Below are 21,273 nucleotides of genomic sequence, written 5' to 3'. Positions count from 1 at the left end.
CTGTTAACTACTGTGTTCCTAAACTAAGACAAGCAAAAACATAAAGGGTCTGGAGACTGAAGAAGAGTGAAACCAAGTGGTGGGTTGACTGATGGGTCATCACCTAAAACGTTTGCTTCTATCTTTGGGATTTGTAAAACTATGCAAGAGATAGAGTTTTAAATAAGTTTTCAAAATATATATTTTAAATTATGGACTAAAATATGGAACCACATTGAGCTTGTCAGTTCCACTGCTGCTATATTTTAAGAGTACAAGTACGCTTTTAATTTAATCTTCTTTTTCTCCGTTTGTTACTGTTTTATATTTTTTATTTTATTTTGTTGACCAGGACATACTCAGCAAAATAAACACTAATTGGACAGTTTCTTTTTTTTTCATATTTTGACATTTTTATTAATAGTTCATTTTATGGCAGGTCCTGATATATATTATAACAGTCCATGCATCCATTACATTGAGCAGGTTTGTACAAATATTGCCATCAAAAATTTCAAAACATTATCTTTTTTCTTGATCCCCTTGATATCAGTTCCTCTTTTTCCCTCCTCCCCGCCTGCCACCCTCACAAAGGACAGTTTCTAAATGTACAGTTTTGTAACAATTTGGTCACAGGATGAGCCAGATGTAGAATCCAGCTGGAGCAAAAATCAAGCTAGCTTTTATACCTCTACCTCAACTATGCTTTTTCTTTCAATTGGTAAAATCAGGGCTCTGACCTGAGTGAGGAATAGTGCATCCAACCCTGCCCTTCTTACAACTGATTGCCTATTCATAGCAAATACTTTTGTGGAAGCGATTACATTGTCTTAGATTACATCACGATGTTCACTAGGTCTAAATTGCCAAACCACTGAGAATCTTGATCCAGCCAAGTTTACACAAAACCTTAACTATCACAAGTCTCATACCACATGGTCATTACATAGTCAATCTTGTCCTCACTGCATCTACAAGAAGACTGCATCTACAAGAAGTTAAGTATCTTGCTTAAAGTCCCACAGCATCATTGGGGATTTGAGTCCCACCAACCAAGAACATAACTGATTAGATAGTATTTTGATCTTGTATAAGGTAGTTGTCATGGATTGAATTGTGTCCCCCACCCCCCAAAATATGTGTCAACCTGTCTAGGCAATGATTCTCATTATTATGTAATCATCTTCTATTTAATGATCTATCATAATGAAATCTTAACCTCCATGATGTTAAAGAGAGGTTTATTAGAGACAATCTATTTTGAGTCAGTGTCTTGAGCTTTAAGATACTAAACAAGGGAACAGTGGTCAGAGAAGAGAAACCACAGTATGACCAAGAAACAAGAGGGAGGAGCTGAGTATATCATTTGGACCCCCGGTCCTACACCCAGGGTTAATTGATGCCAAGACACACAGAGCTCTCCAATGATGTCAAGCTCACAGATGTTTAAAGGAAACCAGGATCTCCCCGCCAGAGCTTACTGATTAAGCATTTCCCTAGGGTTGGTGTCCTGAATCTGTCCTTTAGCCTCCTGAACTGTGAGCCAATAGGTTCTGTTTAGTATAGCCATTCACTTGTGGTATTTCTGCCCAGCAGCCCTAGATAACTAAGACAGTAGTACTTTAAGGTCAACAGGCATGAAATGGAGAGTATCATCTTTTCAAAATATCTAGCCAGTTTTGTTTATCTCTTACCGTGATTCTTCACACTCCTGAAAACCTACTATAATCTCATTTATTATAATGATTAACAAATGTAGTCTTATAGAAATAAAGATATATGTTTATCAGGTTAGAGATTTATCCATAGTATCAGGTTAGACAGTTTGTTTTATTATCAAATATATGCTTGAAATAACTGATACTTTGGACAAGGAAATATTAATTCATAGTTTCAAAGTACCTATTAAGAATATAAGGACTGTATTTGTATAAACGCATCAGATACAATAAAAGCACCTGTTCCAGTAAAAAAAAAAAAAGAATATAAGGACCATTTGTTTACTTTGAGCAACAAGAATTCATGTACCCATTCGATAAGTATTTAGAATCAGGTAAATCAAGCAGCCTTTTTGTTTTGTTTGAATCATTTTATTGGGGGCTCTTGCAAGTCTTATCACAATATACACATCAGTTGTATAAAGCACATTTGTACATTCATTACCCTCATCATTCTCAAAACATTTGCCCTCCACTGAAGCTCCTGGCATCAGCTCTTCATTTTACCCCTCCCTTCCTGCTCCCCCCTCCCTCATGAACCCTTGATAATTTATAAATTATTATTTTGTCATGTCTTACACTGTCTGACATCTCCCTTCACCCACTTCTTTGTTGTCTGTCCCCCAGGGAGGAGGTTATATGTAAATCCCTCCCTCCACTCTCTCTGTATCATCACTTTCACCATTGATCCTGAAGGGATTATTCTTCCTGGATTCCCTGTGTTTTCAGTTCCTATCTGTACCAGTGTACATCTTCTGGTCTAGCCAGATTTGTAAGGTAGAATTGGGATCATGACAGTGGGGTAGGGAGGAAGCATTTAGGAGCTAGAGGAAAGTTGTATGTTTCATCATTGCTACATCGCACCCTGAGTGGCTCGTCTCCTTTCCAGGACCTTTCCGTAAGGGGATGTACAGTTGCTTACAGATGGGCCTCGGGTCCCCACTCTGCACTCCCCCTCATTCACAATGATATGATTTTTTGTTCTTTGATGCCTGATACCTGATCCCATCAACACCTCATGATCGCACAGGCTAGTGTGCTTCTTCCCTGTGGGCTTTGTTGCTTCCGAGCTGGAGGGCCGCTTGTATACCTTCAAACCTTTATGGCCCCAGACATTTTATCTTTTGATAGCCAGGCACTATCAGCTTTCTTCACCACATTTGCTTACGCACCCTTCAGCAACTGTGTCAGGGAGGTGAGCACACAATTATATGATTTTTTTGTTCTTTGATGCCTCAAGCAGCCTTTGAGACTTAACTTGCCACTAAGAACTCCCCTGGAACAACCAAGTGCTAATGGAGCAAGCATGGAAATCATTGGTGCTAAAACATTTATAATAATGCAGAAAAAAATAATGGCAGATATTTTTCCCTATGTAATTTTCACACTCTAACACAATTGCTAGTTTGCCGTGCATCCCTCTTGACTTCTAAGGAGGACTGTGCTGAAATTGCCTTTTTTTGTTTTTGAAATTATCTTTTTTTTAAAAATCAGGGCACATAAATCTCATCACCTCCAATGATCACTAAAGTATCTTATGTTTCAAAATCTCAGAAGCGTCTCTTTAGACACAAATAGTGGCAACTTAGAAAAAATATCCACAGTCAGAACATCAGGAACCACTTTATTTCACAAACAAGAGTTAGTGTGCCCATTAAAAAAGTATTTGGATGTTAAAAAAATCAAATGGAATGGAAAATAGTTTAATTTTAGACATTCTGTTATTGTAAATATTATGGGATCCATGGCAAGTTGTTGTATTCCCTTCATGAAAATTTTTTTCTACCTAAATTAAGCTCCAGTTAAGAAAGTTATTTACTTTAACATTCACAGGCATTAAGCAGTGCCCCAAACAGTTGGTAATTGAAAGAGCAGCATGCCTTCTGAACCTCAGAAGCATGAGAAATGTTTTTCTAGGCAGACACGTTTTGCGTTGAAATGTGATGTAAGCCTTTAGTAGATGAATTTAGACACTAAGTTGATCTTTCTTGAGTAACCTAATATCATTTATCAAAAATATCTTATATACATATAATCTCAAAATATTTCTTTTCTTCAATTAGGAGACTTGGTTCCTACAAAGGTGTAGTCTAGCCTCAAAACCCAAGACAAACCACTCCCCTCCTTTGTAAAATGGTAGCAAATATTTGTAGTGATCAACTTAATATGAACATCACTGTTGACTCTTTAGAGGACTAGCTATAGAAAATTGAAAGCTAGGACCAAGCTTATCTACCACAACATTTCAAACAGGAATGGGATAGGACCAAGTCTTTCTCCATATAAAGGGGCTTCAAAAAAGTTCATGAAAAAGTGGAATAGAAAGATAATGGAAATTTTCTTTCTTTTTGATAATGGAGCTTTTCTATGAACTTTTTGGAGCTACTTTTTATGTATGTTCAATGATCAGCCTTCTTACCCAATTGGTAGCATATCTATTTATATACATACGTCTCCACCTCCCCACAGCCAGACTGGAGAGTGACTTCCAGCAATACCAGGCTCCATCTGTACACAGACTCTTCTTGTTTCTTTCTGTCACCTGCTCCATCCTTAGGTTTCAGTGGGCATATCACTTACTCTGAGAATCTGTCTTTCCCCAGTGTAACTTCCTGGACTCATCCGCATTCTATACTGTTCCCTGCATGATTGTTTCTGTCTCTTAAGAGACAGAATGTATAATTAATTCCCAGTGGGTAAAAGTTGTCACCCTTGTATGTCGTCCATCACTATATATATATATATATATATATATGGGAGGTGCCTAATAGTTATTAAGTCATTTTAAAACTTTCTTTCTGGTTACTAGATGGCATTGTTGTAAAACTCAATTAATACAATTAAAAACGTTTTTTCAATTAATACAATTTAAAGAATGCAATTTTGGATGTGGAGGTGATTTCAGGTTACCTCAAGAATTTTAAAAGAAGTTTTCTTTTGCTAACCTTGAAAGATCCCCACCCTATTTCTCAGGAAACTGTTCAAGTATATGTGTGTATAAGAAGTGCTTTGACACCCCAGCCCCCCCCCCCATGGGCTTGAACAACAAAACTATGGGAAGGGCATATATTAGAATGAGTAAGATATGTAAATAAAAATATTATATTAAAAAAGGAAAGAAGGCATTTTGATGATTTTGCTATTGAGGCAAACTATATAAACAGGTTGTCTAAAAAACTCAAGGACAATGTTGTTTAGAGTGAATTGCCCAGGAAGAATGGCAGAGGAGGATCCCAAAGGTACACAAGTTCATTTTGTTAAAAATATATATATTGCAAATAAATTTTCAGGGAGAACACATGCACTGGGTTAGCAACAATAAGTTGACTTCAATCTTGTCATTTACTCAATGGAAAATTGCCTTAAATAGCATCTTTTTCAGTGGTTTCTTTGTTTTTGACAAAAATACATAGATGAGTTTGTTGGGTTTCTCTGCCCACATTATGACTCTAGACACCAATAGAGGGCGTAACTGCCATTTTCGTATTAGCACTAAGAAGAGGTGAGAAGTTAGGGAAGTATATGACATCTCAACCCTGCAGTCTCGATGAGCCTTGCAGGCAATAACACCCAACTTTAAATTCTCTACTAGAATTGTGAAAAGCATGTGGCGTCCTTGAAAAATTCCTAAAGGTTGGTAATTTACAAGGGATACTTTTACACAGGTAGTTACAATAGTTGCTGCCTCCCCCAAACATGCAAGGAAGATCTAGAACCGTTTCATGGGAGATGAGTGGGTGCCAAGTATGGGAAGGATGTTTTGAGAAAGGGCGTAGTACCCTGGAGATTAATTTGGGAGAAGGTTCCCCCTCCTGTGCGGCCGCTGCTGCTACCAGCTAGGCAGGGCTTGTAAATCCAGTTTCTTGTAGACGCACAATTGCTGGTACTTAGACCAGCACAATTCTGTTAGAATTCCGACGTTCAAAGGGAACAAAGCATTTTTTTAAAAAGCATATCTCAGATACTATTAAAATAACATTCTTCGAGAAATATGAGCTGCTTATCTTCAATCCTAAAAATGAAATGTGTGCCTTTCTTTTTTTGTTGTTTATTGATTTTGAAATGTGTTTTTCAAAAAAAAAAAGAAATGTGTTTTTCTTGTTTGTTTGTTTTTAAAAAAATAATTTTATTGAGGCCTCATACAATTCTTACCACAATCCATACATGTATCCATGTGCCAAGCACATTTGTACTTCTGTTGCCATCATCATTTTCAAAACATGTGCTTTCTACTTGAGCCCTTAATATCAGCTCCTCATTTTTCCCCTTTCCTCCCCATTCCCCCCTCCCTCATGAACCCTTGATAATCTATAAATTATTAGTATTTGAAATGTGTGTTCTTCAAAGGTTTTATTTAAGGCAATTTGGGGATATTTGCAAATGCATATTGTCAGGTGTTGAGAATGAATAAGAAGTCAGCTGTGTAACCTGAAGGAAATCAGCTTGTGTCTTTGAGCCTGAGTTTCTCTACCAGTAAAACAGGCTAAATTTTCTCTAAGATTCCATTCTTTTCGCTTTGCAATCCTATGCTTTTTAAAAGGTAGACTTCATTTTATAGTATATGACAGAACCTAATACACCCGAGTCACGATTAAAATTGAATACCAGGCTATATAATTTAATAGAGTACTTGTGGGAAAAGCAAATAGATTTCAGTGACAAAAACAAGTTCTGAATGACTTTCTGAGTTTCCTTTCAACAGGATCTAATTGTTAGTGGTTTTCTCTAAATGACAGTTCTCAACCTGTGGGTTGCGACCCCTCTGGGGAGTCAAATTATCCTTTCACAGGCGTCACCCGATCCATAACAGTAGCAAAATGACAGTTATGAACTAGCAAGGAAAGTAATTTTATGGTTGGGGGGGTCACCACAACATGAGGAGCTGTATTAAAGGGTCGTGGCCTTAGGAAGGTTGAAAACCACTGTTCTAAATAGTAATAAAAGAATGGAAGTGACTCTCTTGACTCTAATCCCTCAGGGGTAATTTCTGCTTATTCCATCATGACTTGCTATCACCTAAAGCCCTGAATGGAGACCATAAAATCTCTAAGCTGCATAGAGTTTGAAATTGATGGTCACAACCATTGGAGGTTATCGAGGTCATCATGGTGTCGCAGCTGTATATTTGGAGCTAATGTTAGCTCTGGTTGCTTTCATTAACTCTCATATCTAGCAGGGATGAGCTCACAGGCTTTATTCATGAACTAGTCTTACAGAACAGTACACAGAGACCTTCAACAATTGCTTAGGTGGTCCAGTGTCCGGTTACATGGCATCATTTGTATCGCGTGCAATGAAAACTCTTGTTTGTGGGCTTTAAAATATAGACTCCTCACCACTAAGGATACTCAGCATACCTAACCCCCTGAGTCTGTTTCTCTCTTATTGAGGTAATCATATGACTCACACAATGTATTGATGGATATTATACCATAACATATTCATGACCACTTAATTAAGTATTGAGCTATCAATCTGGAAAAAATGTTGATGCTCTCTAAAAAGGATACTCAAGTATTCAAAATCTGTCGTTGAAGCCCAAAGCACTTGGAGGATTTTGCACCCATTTCTAAACCTTTCTAATGTTTAGTCCTGTTTTTCTGCCTATTTACCTTTGCCCACAGAAAGCCTTTGCTTGTTCCTCAGAGGTGTGCTGCGTCTGTGGTTGTGGTTAGGACAGAATCCATTGGGATCACTGCAAGTGTTTTAGGAGGAATTGAGAACACCACACCCAATAGATTTGAGTCTAATATGAATTGGTTTGAAATTGGTGGTGAGGGGGGGCGGGGGAGAAGGGAGGTGGGTGAGGTCAAGGACATTTCAAAGTGGGAAACAACGCCTCTTTGACTCCCCGGTCCATTAAGCATGCTTTTGTGGCGAACCGAAAGGCTGGGAATCCAGGGTGATGAAATGCAGGCCTTCTGGCCCACACTCTGTTCGCAATTCCTGGTTGTGGGAATCTGTTCTGAATCCAACTGCAAGTGAAACACTCATCCGTGGCTGAATCAGCCAAAGCGGCCCCCCGCCAACCCCACTGCTGCAGCCTTGGCCCTCCGAGCCCCCACCCCCCACCCCCGTAGCGGAGCTGTCTTCCCCAGACCTGCGCAGCTGTCAAGGTGGCGGTGATAAGACCATGACCGTTCTCTGCCTTGCGTTTTGGCAGTGACCTTGAGACCAGCCAACTTACCCAGCTGCTTGCTCTCTCCTCCCTCAGCTGCTGCTGTTGCAGTGCCAGCGAGCCTGAGGGAGCGAGACTCCTTTGGCTCTGCCGTTTCTACTGGCTGGCAGGTGCCAACCAGGGTGCCCGGCTTTCCTAGCACCTACCACCCGCTGGTTGTGGTTGCCTTCCAGGTGTGTGTGGTGTGGCCCCTTGTTCCAGCCCTGGCTGTCATCCCTGACTCTGGGAAGTGGGTGGGTCTGACCACTCGCCTGTGCGAAGACCGAAGACCGGTCTCCTCCCAGAGACCTGCTTGGCAGTCCCTTGGAGCGATGCTCAGTGACAGTGACAGTTGACGTTCTTGGATGAGAGAAGAGCCAACCATTCTCTTTTTGTCCCTAGGGTCTGCCTTCTGGTAGGGCAGGGCTTCCTTTGGGGAAATGGTCACCAAAAATGCTTAGCGCCCAGAGAAATATTTTCTCTCCAGCCCCACAGTTGCCCGTATACTTTGGAAAACGCCTCCCCCATTCCTTGTGCTGCTGCTGATCTTTCCCCTTTATTATTATTATTTTTTAATCCGTTTTTGTCATTGGACATTTATTGACAGAAATCAAAGTGCTGTGTTCCTGGGCAGAGCGCCTGCTGCAAAGAGGTGTGGTTCCCGAGGAATGAGACACAGCCCAACAGCTGAGCTTACACTGTCCTCACATAACCTCCCGCCTTAAATATCGCCAATATTTAGTCTTGCCTTATAAAGTAAAAATGCACAATACCTTCCAGAGTTTAAGCAAGCCCAAATGCCCCTCTTGGCTCGGTTGTATCTCCTGTACGCTGGAGGCAGAGCAGCGCCCCCCTCCCCCCGCGCAGACCTGCTCTCGGAGTCCCGAAGAGCTTACTAATCAGGGAGACTCCGCCATCGATCCGATTGTGGAGACCTGGGGGATTTGTGTGCATTGTTTTTGCTGAAGCCTCCTGTGATTTTGCCGCGACCAGATCCTCTGCAGCGAACTCCATGTCGCAGCTTGGGGCTGCCTGTGTCCTGTGGTGAGAGTAGAGCTGCACAGGAGATCCTTTGTCTAGGCAGGGCTAGGCAGAGAAGATCACTTTGGAGTTGCTAAGCTCTGCATTGCCATTGGCTGCACTCTTTGTGGGGCTGTTTTTGCAAAAGGCTTGCCCAGCACGTCTACAGTGCTGGCAGGCCAGGGCTGCCTTTCAACACCATGATAATAATACCAAAAAGCAGTTTGCAGAACCGGTCCACTAGAGAGGCTTCCTCTGCAGAAGCAAGCAAGATGGCTACCTCGTGGGCTTCGCTGTGAAGAATGCAGAAGCTAATTAAGACAGACTTTAAGGGGAAAAAGGGTATTTCCCCACTTCATCTTTCTGCAAGGCTTTTTTTCCAGTGACTTTGGGAATATACATTTTTACATAAGCTCGTGAGACTCTGCCTAGCAACATGCTGGTGATTTAAAATGGCATTAGTAGTTTTACAGGGAAATTGCCAAAAATTTAGGGGGGGTGTGTGGGAGTTATTTTTTTCTTAAATGGAGGCTCATTTTGCAATTTGATTTTTTTTAGGTTATTAAAGAAAACAAGAGGCCCCAGAGGGAAAAGAAGCCCAAAGTTTTAAAGGTAATTAGCTATTGATTAAATAATATTTATATATTTTTCCATTTCATAGAGTATTTTGCTGTCACTTGGGGGTAAATTTGGAGTACAGTGGATTTCGATCTTCCCAGATTTTCAGCTGACAAATGCATTTTCACACAACTGAAGTGTCCTCACATTTCCCCCCTATGTGCTGCATAATGTACATTTGCATCCTTATTGCCAACTCCACTCAGGTCTGCACAAGGAGAAGTTTATATGCAAAGTGTTGTGAATAAAATTTGTTTTTCTTTGTAGCATCTGCATTTGTGTTGCATCAGTGTGTCAACTTAGGCTCAGTAGGAGAAAGGTACTGTTTGAAGTTGACAGCTCTAATCCATTGTGATTTTAATAGACCTTCTATTAGACACTATTTAAAATGGGGGGTGTTTCTGTAAGGGGGGGAAAAGCTTTCAAAAGCTCTTCGTTCAACTTAAAATGTGTAAGCCAATGAGGTGTTTTTATTCTTCAAATCATTTTATTGGGGTCTTACAGCTCTCATCACATCCATCTATTCAATGAGATCTTAAACACTCAAATTATCATTGCTGAATCCCAAGATCTCATTATATCATCTTTAATTTTGACATTCATAGGCTATTGAAATATGCAGATTTTCCTTATTTTCAGTAGTTTGCCCAATGAGTGTTTAGTAGTAGCCTAATTCTGTCATCTGATGAGCTGGATCCTGTGTTTGGAAGGGTTAATTTAAAAGGATATGGCACAGCCACAAGTTGAAGGCTAGCTTTGGTCTAGCAAATAGGTGTCGATGTGGTCAAGACTTCAAGTGATAGAAAAATCACGATTGTAAAAATAAGCAATCTGAGCAAGCAGCCTTTCTAATTCATTCAAAGCAGTAAAATGCATACACATATTGCAATAAAACCACGGATCCTTAAAATTATACAATGTATATTTAATTTAAAACATTTAACCCAATCATAGTTTTTTTTGCAAAATAAAGTTTTCATGCTCAAGGCGGAACAACATGTTGAGTTATGGTTGTGACACAATTTGTGCCTCATTTGTTTCTCCAATGTAAATCGAAAATGTTCTTGAAATGGAGAAGCAGACCTTGCATTGTTTTCTATTACCTTACCACCTCCAGGTTTTTTTTGTTTGTTTCCTGTGTGTATGCAGCATTGCCATGTGCAATTTGATCAGCCAACAAGTATTTATTTAATATTTACCACACCGTCGGCAATGTGCTGAGCACTGTGCATTGAGTGAAATGCTTGGCACAGGTTCTCGTTGGGCTAGGGCAAATAGCATCAAACCGTTTGCTGTTTTCTTTGGCATATTAATCCATCCACTTCCTCTTAAACTCTTTCCCTCTTTCAAATACACAGGACTTTATTTTCTGAAAATCCTACTTGTGTTTTTTAATCTCCTACAATTTCTGTGTTGTTTGTATCTGTCCTAGGCATTTTGCCTCTTAACTTCTTCAAGTGAGAAATATTTATTGCCTTGTTGTTATAAATGGCTCTCCAATTAGGGGTGGAAGGGTTGTAAACTACATAGAGAAACTAACATAGATCAAACGTGGTAGCTAAAGTTCTCCCACCTTTGGTAGGAAGTGGAACTAGTCTTTAGAGCACTATTTAATTCTATGTTTATTTTGTTAGACTGTGGGTGTCCTGTCATCTGAAATAAATTTCAGAAGTAAATATACAATGTGTTATTTCTTTAGGGAATCATAGCAGCAAACTCTAGCTGCTGCTTCTTTATTTCTTTAATAAGTGTCTGGGTGGCCAGGTTTCATCTGCCACAGCAAGCCCAACTGAATTGCTGCTCCCCTGCCCTTTGTACTTAGTCATTATTGAATAAGAGTAGGAAAATTTTCAAAAAAGAATATAAACAAACAAATAAAATCCCCTGGTTGTCAGCATTTAAAATATTTTCTGTAATTTTCCATCAGGAATAATGTTTTGTGTTCTTGTCCAATAAAACCTCCATTTCTTAGCTCCAAAGCAGAAATACTGAAAATGTTTAGATTTTAGCTTAGTAGGTAAAACATTTAGCTAGGAAAAAGTACAGTATTATACTTCGAAGGAGATGCTAAACAAATGAAGTCTGTATTTGTGAGAGAAGGTTTTCTGAAAGATGATGTTACTCCAGATGGCAGCTACCTGAGGGAATCAGCCATGGGAATCCCACAGGCTACAACTTGGTCTCTTTCACACTTCCCTGTCTGCTCTTGGGTATCACGCCAGACATGTCGTCTGCTCCCTTTGGCTGTCACCTCCTGCTCTTCAAATCCCTTGGATTCTTTGCTTTTTCAGCCTGAAGGCTATAGAACATACATAGCGTGAAGGCTACAGGTAACATTATCTAGAACAGCAGTTCTCAACCTGGGGTTCACGACCCCTTTGGGGGTCGAATGACCCTTTCACTGGGGTTGCCCGATTCATTACAATAGCAAAATTACAGTTATGAAGTAGCAATGAAGATAATTTTATGGTTGGGGGGTCACCACACCATGAGGAACTGTATTCAAAGGTCACGGCATTAGGAAGATTGAGAACCACTGTATTAGGAAGTAGTTTGATAGAGAAGCTGATTAAGGAAATTGGGTGTAGACTTTGTTACTTGTTCTATTGTACTCTGATCTTGAGTACTAAACATTAAATCTCATTTGTAGGAATGAAGTTCTCTGATATGCCATATATTTCTTCTATTAAAAAGAAATCTTTGTAGGGGGGAGCGCGGAGGGAGGGGGAAATGAGGAGCTGATACCAAGGGCTCAAGTGGAAGGCAAATGTTATGAGAATGATGATGGCAACAAATGTACATATGCGCTTGACACAATGGATGTATGTATGGATAATGATAAGAATTGTATGAGCCCCCAATAAAATGATTTTTTTAAAAAGAAATCTTTGAAATCATCCTACTATTATTCAGCTTTTGTAACTATAAACAACAGTCTCTCATTTCTGACTGGTCTTCCCCAATCTGAAATGATTGCCTGTCTCCTATCTCTCATGAATTTCACATGCCTGTGCTGGTGGGTATGGTGATGCTCATTATGAGTTGCTGCCCACACTGGGACAAGAGTACCAGCTTCCTGCTAAAGCTCTGTGTTCATTATCACTATTTTTATGTAGAGACAACAGCCTGTTAGCTATTACGCTATAATTGTTTCCTTGACTCTTTACTAAGGTACAGGTAGGAATATTCTTAGAGCAAAAGATGGATTGAAATTCAGTTGTCTGAAAATGTTGAAGTGATAATTTCAGACCTTGACACATGAACTTGGCTGTGTGACATTTAATTTGGAGTATCTTTTGGTAGAAAAAAATTTATGTAAATAATATCCCTTGGAAAAAGTCAACATAATATAATATTATTTTGAGTAAATTGTCAGTTAAGGAACACTGGAGAAATTCAGATAGTACAACAATTGTGGTAATTGAATAGAACTTTTAAAAGGAATTATTTTAAAAGGTATGACTTGGGAGAGATAACATTTAAGAGTGATGAAGTAACCCAGGACTAGCACCAGTAGAAAACCTACTGTTAGCACAAGTCAGAACCCAAATAGAGTATTAGTTGAAATTAAATGGTATAAACAGTGGCCTTTGTGGTAGCTTTTGGTAGAGGGATACTTCAGCATGGACAGTCATAGTTTGGGGGAGTGGGTGTGGGGGTGAATATTCTGCCCTCCAGACTCCTGCTGCTTTTATCAGTTGATCTCATTTGGAAAGTTTGACGGGGGAAAGAACTTTCTGTAACACAAATATAACCAGCATTGGTAATAACCATATTGGTCATGTCAGAGGGCTGAAACTATCACTAGAACCATGGACAGGTAAGATGAAACATTAGGGAAGGTTGGCTAGACGACCAGATAAGAACTGTTTGCAATCCATCTGTATATTAAAATCACTCCATAGTAAAATGTATGATCATCCCTAAGAAGGTGCTATAAGGATATGTGTTAGATATTTTTTTCTTGATAGAGGACATTTCCTAGGAACTTGGTTATAAAATATCATCAAAGTAGTATTTGGAAGGACTAGCTGAACAAATAGAAATGTCAGTGGATATTAAGTTGGGAATCCTTCTAGAAATAGTGATTAAGAAAAAGGAAAAAAAATGAAAGAAAGAAGTGATCTTCCTTAGGCATTACTGGTCTTCATGGTTTCCTTACTCCTAATGCTTGCTGACAAAGGAGAAGTTTGGGGTGAGGCATACTATAAATATCTAACCAGGAGAGGACAACAGACTTAGTTGCATGTGGTGATGCTTATATGAGGTAGTTTCAAAATTTCATAGAAAAATGGAAACAAAGGTTCATGGCTTTTCCCCCATTGACATTTGAAGCCCCCTTCTTTGTATTTTTGAAACATTTTTTAAAAAGTCAACTTGAAAATGAATTATATTCTTACCTCGTCTTGACTCACATGACACTATCATTATAATATTTAATATACCCTGACAGGTAGCATATGCTGTGTAAATATTCCCCTCCTGAATAATACATACGTTTCCATCTTGCACTGAGTGCTAGACTTACAATAGTGAGCCCTGGTGGTGTAGTGGTTCCATGTTGGGCTGTGATCTGCATGGCCAGTAGTTCGAAACCACCGGCAGCTCCGTGAACGAAAGACTGGGCTTTCTACTCCCATTCACAGTTGCAGTGTGGGAAACTCACAGGGGGTCGTCACGAGTCAGCACTGACTCTATGGCAGCGAGTGGGAGGGTTGCAATGGTCAACGAATCAATCTGCGTTCTAGTCTCAAGGAAAGGGCAGGCAAAAATATATTAAGAACAATGAATAAAATAACACATGATGATACATATTTTCAAGGAAACAAAAAGAAAAGTGCTGAGATGGAAAACACTATGCAAGGAAATTTAGTGTTTTTGAGACTTATTCTCATCGTCTGTGATAGCGTTCCTCATAGTGAGTGGCAGGCACCACACCCCAAGGGCACCCTGGGTTGGTGAGGAGGGGGCTGCAAAAGCAAATACATTATATCCAGGATGATGGGCTATATTAGAAAAGTTTTGTACTGTATCCTTGAGGGTGCTCAGTGATTTTTTTTTTTTATTCTTGAAAAGGGGGCAGTAGGCAAAATAAGTCTTAGAATCTATCATCTATTACATGCTGAATAAGAATAAGCTAGAAAGTATTGCTTTTAGAGCGCCAGCTCACACGTGCCAGGGGATACTTTAAAGAAACATGACTCACCATGTCTCTGCTCTCATTGAATGGCTGGAAACAAGTTTTCTCAGCAATACACTCGTCTTGGACTCATTAGGATGCCTTCCCAAAATAAAACCCCGAGAAAACTCCCTGCATCAGGTTGATTCTGAATTATACCCTATAAGACAGGGTAGAACTGCCCTTGCAGGTTCCCGAGACCATAAATGTTGAACTGGAGTAGAAAGAGCATCCCTCTTTCCCCGAGTGGCTGCTGATTTTGAACCGCTATCCACGTGGATTAAGTCTAATGCCTAACCATGGCACCACCAGAGCGCCCAACAGAGGGCCCTCTTGAACGTGGCTCTGAGAGGGTGTGCTGGGCCAGTTTAATTCAAAACAGAGACAACAAAATTTTGAAGGGGGAAAATCTAGACAAATTTTCTCAAAGAATTCAGGTTTTTAAAATTAGAAAACTGAATTCGTCCATGAGAAGGCATCATTCATGGGTTTCTCAGATTTTGCATCAGTTTTTGTTTTCAATTTAGCCTTGACTCTATACTAGTCAGTTAATAAGTCAGTAATTTACAACTGAGTTACCGTATTAATTTTTTTAAAAGTCATTAAGGTAAAAAATGAAAAGCAACAGTTGGTTAAGAGGATACAGAAGCTTCCTACCCATTTATCTACAACTTTGTTTCAGTTTGTAAAAGAAATAACTGGTACAATGATAACGTTTTCTTGCCTCTGGTTATAATGTAACATGCTTTAACTTTGAGCAACATGTTTCAAATATCACTGTTTGATCAAATACCGGGCTTGACTGAGGTTCAAAACCTGCCGTGTTGGTAGACTTCTTCATAATCCCAGGTAACTGACTACACCTGGCACAACAGGCGAATGGAGGTAGGTGGAGTCAGTGTCCGCAAGAGGATACAAACTTTCAAAACCATGTAAATGGGAAAACAAACAAAACGATCTATATAAATGAGAGCAAGATAATGTCAATACAGGACATTTATATAAGTATAACGTTTTCTCTTACAGTTTAACACATTGACGTTATTGCTTTTTTCTTCTTCCCATTATTTACTACGCATGCACTACTGTTATTGACACAACCTAAGGCCTGCTTGGCCTTGTGGTTTACATACCCAAATTTGTAACAGAGTATATTCCCCGACAGGATCATACTGATTTCCAGGCTGGGTTTTTGGCTAAGCCAGCTCCTGCATGTCCGGATTCATTTATCATTCAAGCATGTACATTTCCAGTGACTCAATATTCATGTCAACTCTGTTTCTGATTGGAATGGACCCAATAAGAATAAGTAAACAAAATTAAATTTGGGTTGGATAGGATTGAGAAACCTTTTACATTCATTCAGGCTGAAAAACAAATAAGCAAATTTTAAAAAACTGGGAAATTCTTCCTACTTCAGGAAAGAACATATTCCAAATATCTTGAATAGTACTTAAGCTCATGTGATGCTGTGCTTGTTCTGACAGAATTGGGTCAATACACAATTATCCAAAGTCTAATTGTCTTGTTCTATAGCTTTCCATATATTGACTATATTTTCAAGTGCCAGTTGAAGACAGACAAATAACTTGTAATACACGAGAAGTCTTATTAAAATGTTTAGTATTGATCTCAATCCATTTAAAAAATATGGTAAATTTAATACTTTTTCAAAGGAATGCCTTTTTACCCTAAAGGATGCCATCTTCTTTTTCTTCTTCGAGCGGCACTAACACTATTCACCATGCAGAGCCATCACTGTTCTCTCTGCGGCACTAACACTATTCACCATGCAGAGCCATCACTGTCTCTCTCTCTTACTTTTCTCTTTCTGTTGGAATATCAGATGATGGGAAAATTGAAAGAGTAGTACATTGATCATAATTAAAAAAACATTATGTTAGAGCTGTCTTGGGTTCTAGAAAATCCAGGGAATTCTAATTTTTATTGTTTTTATGTATTTTCTTGACATCAGCATGTCTCACCTAGAAAATTGAAAATTATTAGACATTCTCACTATTTGATGGAAGACGCTTAATGTAGTCAGTTGAATATATTTCCAATTGTGCCCAAAAAGTGTCTTTTTAGTAGTCTCCCCCAAAAGCCCAGCATCTACCCCTAGATTAAGCTTCACATTTGATTTTCATGTTTCTTTCCTTTTTAATATATTATCCCATCATTTTGTGTTTGTGTACATATATGTGTCTGTGTACCTTTATTGACTGATAATTTTGAGGGGGGGATTGCTTCTATTTATATATACTCTTTTGAGTGAAATATAAAGTAACCTGTATAACTTGACAGTAAACTTTAGGTGTCAGATAGGTAACCCAGTCATATTTATAAGTTATGACATTTGATGGACATTAAATAAAGCCTAAGTTCTTTTTTTCCTCTAGTTCTTTTTAATTTTTTTTTTTACATTTTATTAGGGGCTCATACAACTCTTATCACAATCTATGTATATACATACATCAATTGTATAAAGCACATCCGTACACTCCCTGCCCTAATCACTGTCAAAGCATTTGCTCTCCACTTAAGCCCCTTGCATCAGGTCCCCCTTTTTTCCCCCTCCCTCCCCGCTCCCCCCTCCCCCACGACTTTATTTTTCTTGTAATCACTTTATTGGGGGCTCATACAACTCTTAGCACAATCCATCCATACATCTACTGTGTCAAGCACATTTGTACATTTGTTGGTAGCAGCTCCTCATTTTTCCCTTCCCTCCCCATTCCCCTTTCCCTCGTGAACCCTTGATAATTTATAATTTTTTTAATCATTAGGGGCTCATACAGCTTTTATCATAATCTTTATATACATCAATTGTGTAAAGTACATTTGCACATTCATTGCCCTCATTATTCTCAAAACATTTACTCTCCACCTGAGCCCCTGGCATCAGCTCCTGAATTTTTCCCTCCTTCCCTGCTCACTCCTCCCTTGTGAACCCTTGATAATTTATAAATTATTTTGTCATATCTTGCACTCTCTGACCTCTCCCTTCACCCACTTTTCTGTTGTCTGTCCCCCAGAGAAGAAGTTATATGTAGAGCCTCGTAATTGTTTCCCCTTTCCAACCTTGACCCTCTCAGGATCGCCACTCACATCACTGGTCCTGAAGGGATTATCCGCCCTGGATTCTCTGTGTTTCCAGTTCTTATTTGTACCAGTGTACACCCCCTGGTTTACCCAGATTTGTAAGGTTGAATTGGGATCATGATAGTGTGGGGGGTGGGTGGAGAAGCATTTAGGAACTAGAGCAAAGTTGTATGTTTTATTGTTGCTACACCGTACCCTGATAGGCTTGTCTCCTCCTCACGACCCTTCTGATGATGTCTGATACCTGATCCCTTCAACACCTTGTGATGGCACAGACTGGTGTGTTTCTTCCATGTGGGCTTTGTTGCTTCTGAGCTAGATGGCAGCTTGTTTACCTTCAAGCCATTAAGACACAAGCCGGGCACCATCAGCTTTCTTCGCCCATCGCCACATTTGCTTGTGAACCCATTTGTCTTCTGTGATTGTGTCGGGAAGGTGAGCATCAAGAAATGCCAGTTCAATAGAGTAAAGTCTTTTTGTATTGAGGGAGTACTTGAGTGGAGGCCCAATGTCCATCTGCTACTTTAATACTAAACCTATAAATACATGCACATGCATCTATTTCTCCATCCTCATTGTACATGCCTTTGTTTAGACCTCTATAAATGCCCTTTGCCTCCTAGTTCTTTCTTCTATTTGCTTTTACCTCTCCTCTTGTCCCACTATCATGTTCAGCCTTCATTTGGGTTTCAGTAATTCCTCTTGGTTACATTTCCCTTGGCCACGCCCTACCAGGCCTCCTACACCCTCCTCATCACCGATTTGGATCACTTGTTGTTCCCTTGTCCCTGAGTTTGTTAACACCACTTTCTTTCCCCCTGTCTACCCCTCTCCCATGTCCCCCCTGGAACCGTAGGTCCTGTTGTTTTCTCCTCCAGTTTGTTCATCCAGCCTATCTTATTTAGACAGACTTGCAGAGATAATAACATGCACAAAGAAAAAGATCAAAACAAACCAACAAAAAACAACAACACCAAAAGCCAATGATAAAACAACAACAACACAGAAAAGCATGTAGTTAGTTCAAGGACAGTTTGTTGGCTTTTAGGAGTGTTTTCCCATCTTGTTTCCCCCTCCTTCTTAGTTGGCTACCATATGTATCCTTGGATTTGGCTGGCCCCTGCCATACTACCTGGTCCCCGCCCCAGGAATGGTTGTATACAGTAGTTTTTTTCCTATGCCCGATTTGCATTTTTTAAGCTTAGCTCAGCACTTGTCCTTTGTGCTTGGCTCACTTAGTATAATTTCCTCCAGTTCTTCCCATGCAGCGATGCGCTTCATACATTCACCACAGTTTTTTCGCAATGTGTAGTACTCTGTTGTATGTATGTACCACAGTTTTTTAATCCATTGGTCAGTTGATGGAAATTTGACTTGTTTCCAACTCCTTGCAATTGTGAACTGTGCTGCAATGAACATTGGAGCACAGATCAGATGTCTGGCTGTGGTTTGATTCTTGCATCTTCTGGGAATATGCCCCGTAGGGGGATTGCTGGGTCGTAGGGTACCTCGATTTCCACCTAAGTTCTTATTTAAAGAAAATATGCTGCAATTGCAATAAACTCAGATTAAACTGACCCAAAGAAGTGGTATTGATAGAACTTTGGATAAGTACAAAAATGTTATTAACTTGAATTCATTGGGTTGAAGTAAAGGCTTTGGTGAACTTAATAAAACATTAAGATTGTTTGCTGATTAAGATAAAAGGGAACTATATATCAAAATGTTTTTTTTAATCATTCAGTTTATTAAATCAAGTTTATGCCTTCACTTAATGGACACTAAAATATTGCACTGCAGGTTAGAACATTTCATCACAAATTTAATCTGACTAGACAGGGTTTATATAAAGTCCAAAATTGATCACTTCCCTAAAACAAGTTCAGAGCCATGTACCTAGTCCACTTTCTTTAGTTTCTCATTAATAACTCAGAGAAAGTTAAGATTTCATATTTTATCTTTTCTTTGTGAGGTATCACAAATGTCTAAATGAGAAAGGTTTATTCTAAAATTAATGTTACACAGCTGGATATCATGAAGAGTGCTGTGTATTCTGCCCCTTTATTATACAAAGTTGGGCATTAATTTCTGCTAAATGTAATTCCTAGCAGAAAAGTGGCATATAAAGATTATATGTTGACCATGGTCAGGTAAAATAATGCACCTACATCTATGTGTACAGATATATTTCTGTTTTGACTTTTCATTCAGAAAACAGTCAAATGTATACTCTAGAAGTGTCCTAATCTCAACTGTGAACATGAAAAGTATCTTGTTTTCCTATCTTGTAGACTTAACTTTTTTGTTACTTGACTTCAAAAACAGAAAAACAGTAAAAGAAGCACATGTATTTTCATAACCCTTTACCCACTTGCCTCAAACATTAAACTTCTTTTATCTCTTTCTTTTCATATATATGGAAATTATATATTATATTTATATATCATATATATAATTCTCCCCCCCCCCATGACTTCTTTGAAAGTAACTTTTAGAGATGATGTTAAATACTTCAGGGTAGCAAGACAAATTGAAAAGGCATCTATAGTCTGGTAGTCAGTCATTAAATTGACATTGCTGTTGCCTAACTACTCATAAAAATATATTCAGGCTCTATCAGCTTTCCAAATAATTTCCTGTATGGCAAAAGATAATCTCAGGCCATGCATTCAATTCTAATGTTTTGTCTTTCATCTTCTTAATGTGGTATTTCCAAAGAGACGTTTTATAGAGGTCCTTCATAATCAGACTGAGGTCATGCATTTTTCGCAAGAACTGTTCAGAGTCCTTATCTACTCTGTGCGTATCAGGATGCACATGATGTCATATTGTCCTATTCCTAAGATTTTAGTATTGACCTCTTGGTAAGGTGATAACAGTCAAGTTTCTCCATTAATAAATTACTTTTTCCCCATCATTAATAAGATCTTCTGGGGAATATTTTGAGACTGTGTAAATATTGCGTTATGTTTTGGGGTACAAAAGAGACCCCATCTTGAATATAATTTAAAGAGTACATGTGTAAAGTCTTAAAAGAGACAAAGACAAGGAAAAGACAAACACATCCGGATGTGGGAGATCACCAGCGACCAACATGAGGTTAACATGGCATCTGAGGGTTCTCAATTGAGACTCCAGATAAATAGGGTATGGGGGCCAGTGAAGACATGATCACAGAAGCCTGACTGGTGGCAGATCGAGACAGCACAGTAACAAGTGGGACTACAGAAGCAGACACACCCGTGTGTGAACCCTACACATCATTAGATAGAAACCTCCCAAGACTTGCTCAGGGCCTTTCTCCCAAGCTGATAGGGCTCATTAGGAGAGACACTGCCCCTCCCTGGTTGGCCAGGAAAGGGTGGTGGCTGTCCACTCTCCAAGTCATCCTGCATGAAGGTAACATTGTCTACATTCTGGTGGGGACTCTGCAAATGGGTTTTGGGCTGCCACTGACATCCATACCCTTTAGCAAACCGAGGTGCGCAGAATTTAAGCTC

The 21,273-nt window shown here is 39.3% G+C and overlaps 1 protein-coding gene across 1 annotated transcript in view; it reads left to right on the top strand.

The window, feature by feature from the left end:
* Positions 1–21,273, top strand: part of TET1 (tet methylcytosine dioxygenase 1) — a 107,015-nt gene that overhangs the window by 19,355 nt on the left and 66,387 nt on the right. The window contains exon 2 of the mRNA XM_075534470.1: positions 9,433–9,486. Within this exon, the coding sequence (XP_075390585.1) occupies positions 9,433–9,486 (54 nt within the window). The remainder of the gene's footprint in view (positions 1–9,432; positions 9,487–21,273) is intronic.

This window comes from Tenrec ecaudatus, chromosome 16 (genome assembly GCF_050624435.1).
Source record: "Tenrec ecaudatus isolate mTenEca1 chromosome 16, mTenEca1.hap1, whole genome shotgun sequence".
Classification (NCBI taxonomy): Eukaryota; Metazoa; Chordata; class Mammalia; order Afrosoricida; family Tenrecidae; genus Tenrec; species Tenrec ecaudatus.
The sequence above is the reverse complement of the archived record's forward strand: the minus strand, read 5'-3'. Positions and strand labels throughout refer to the sequence as shown.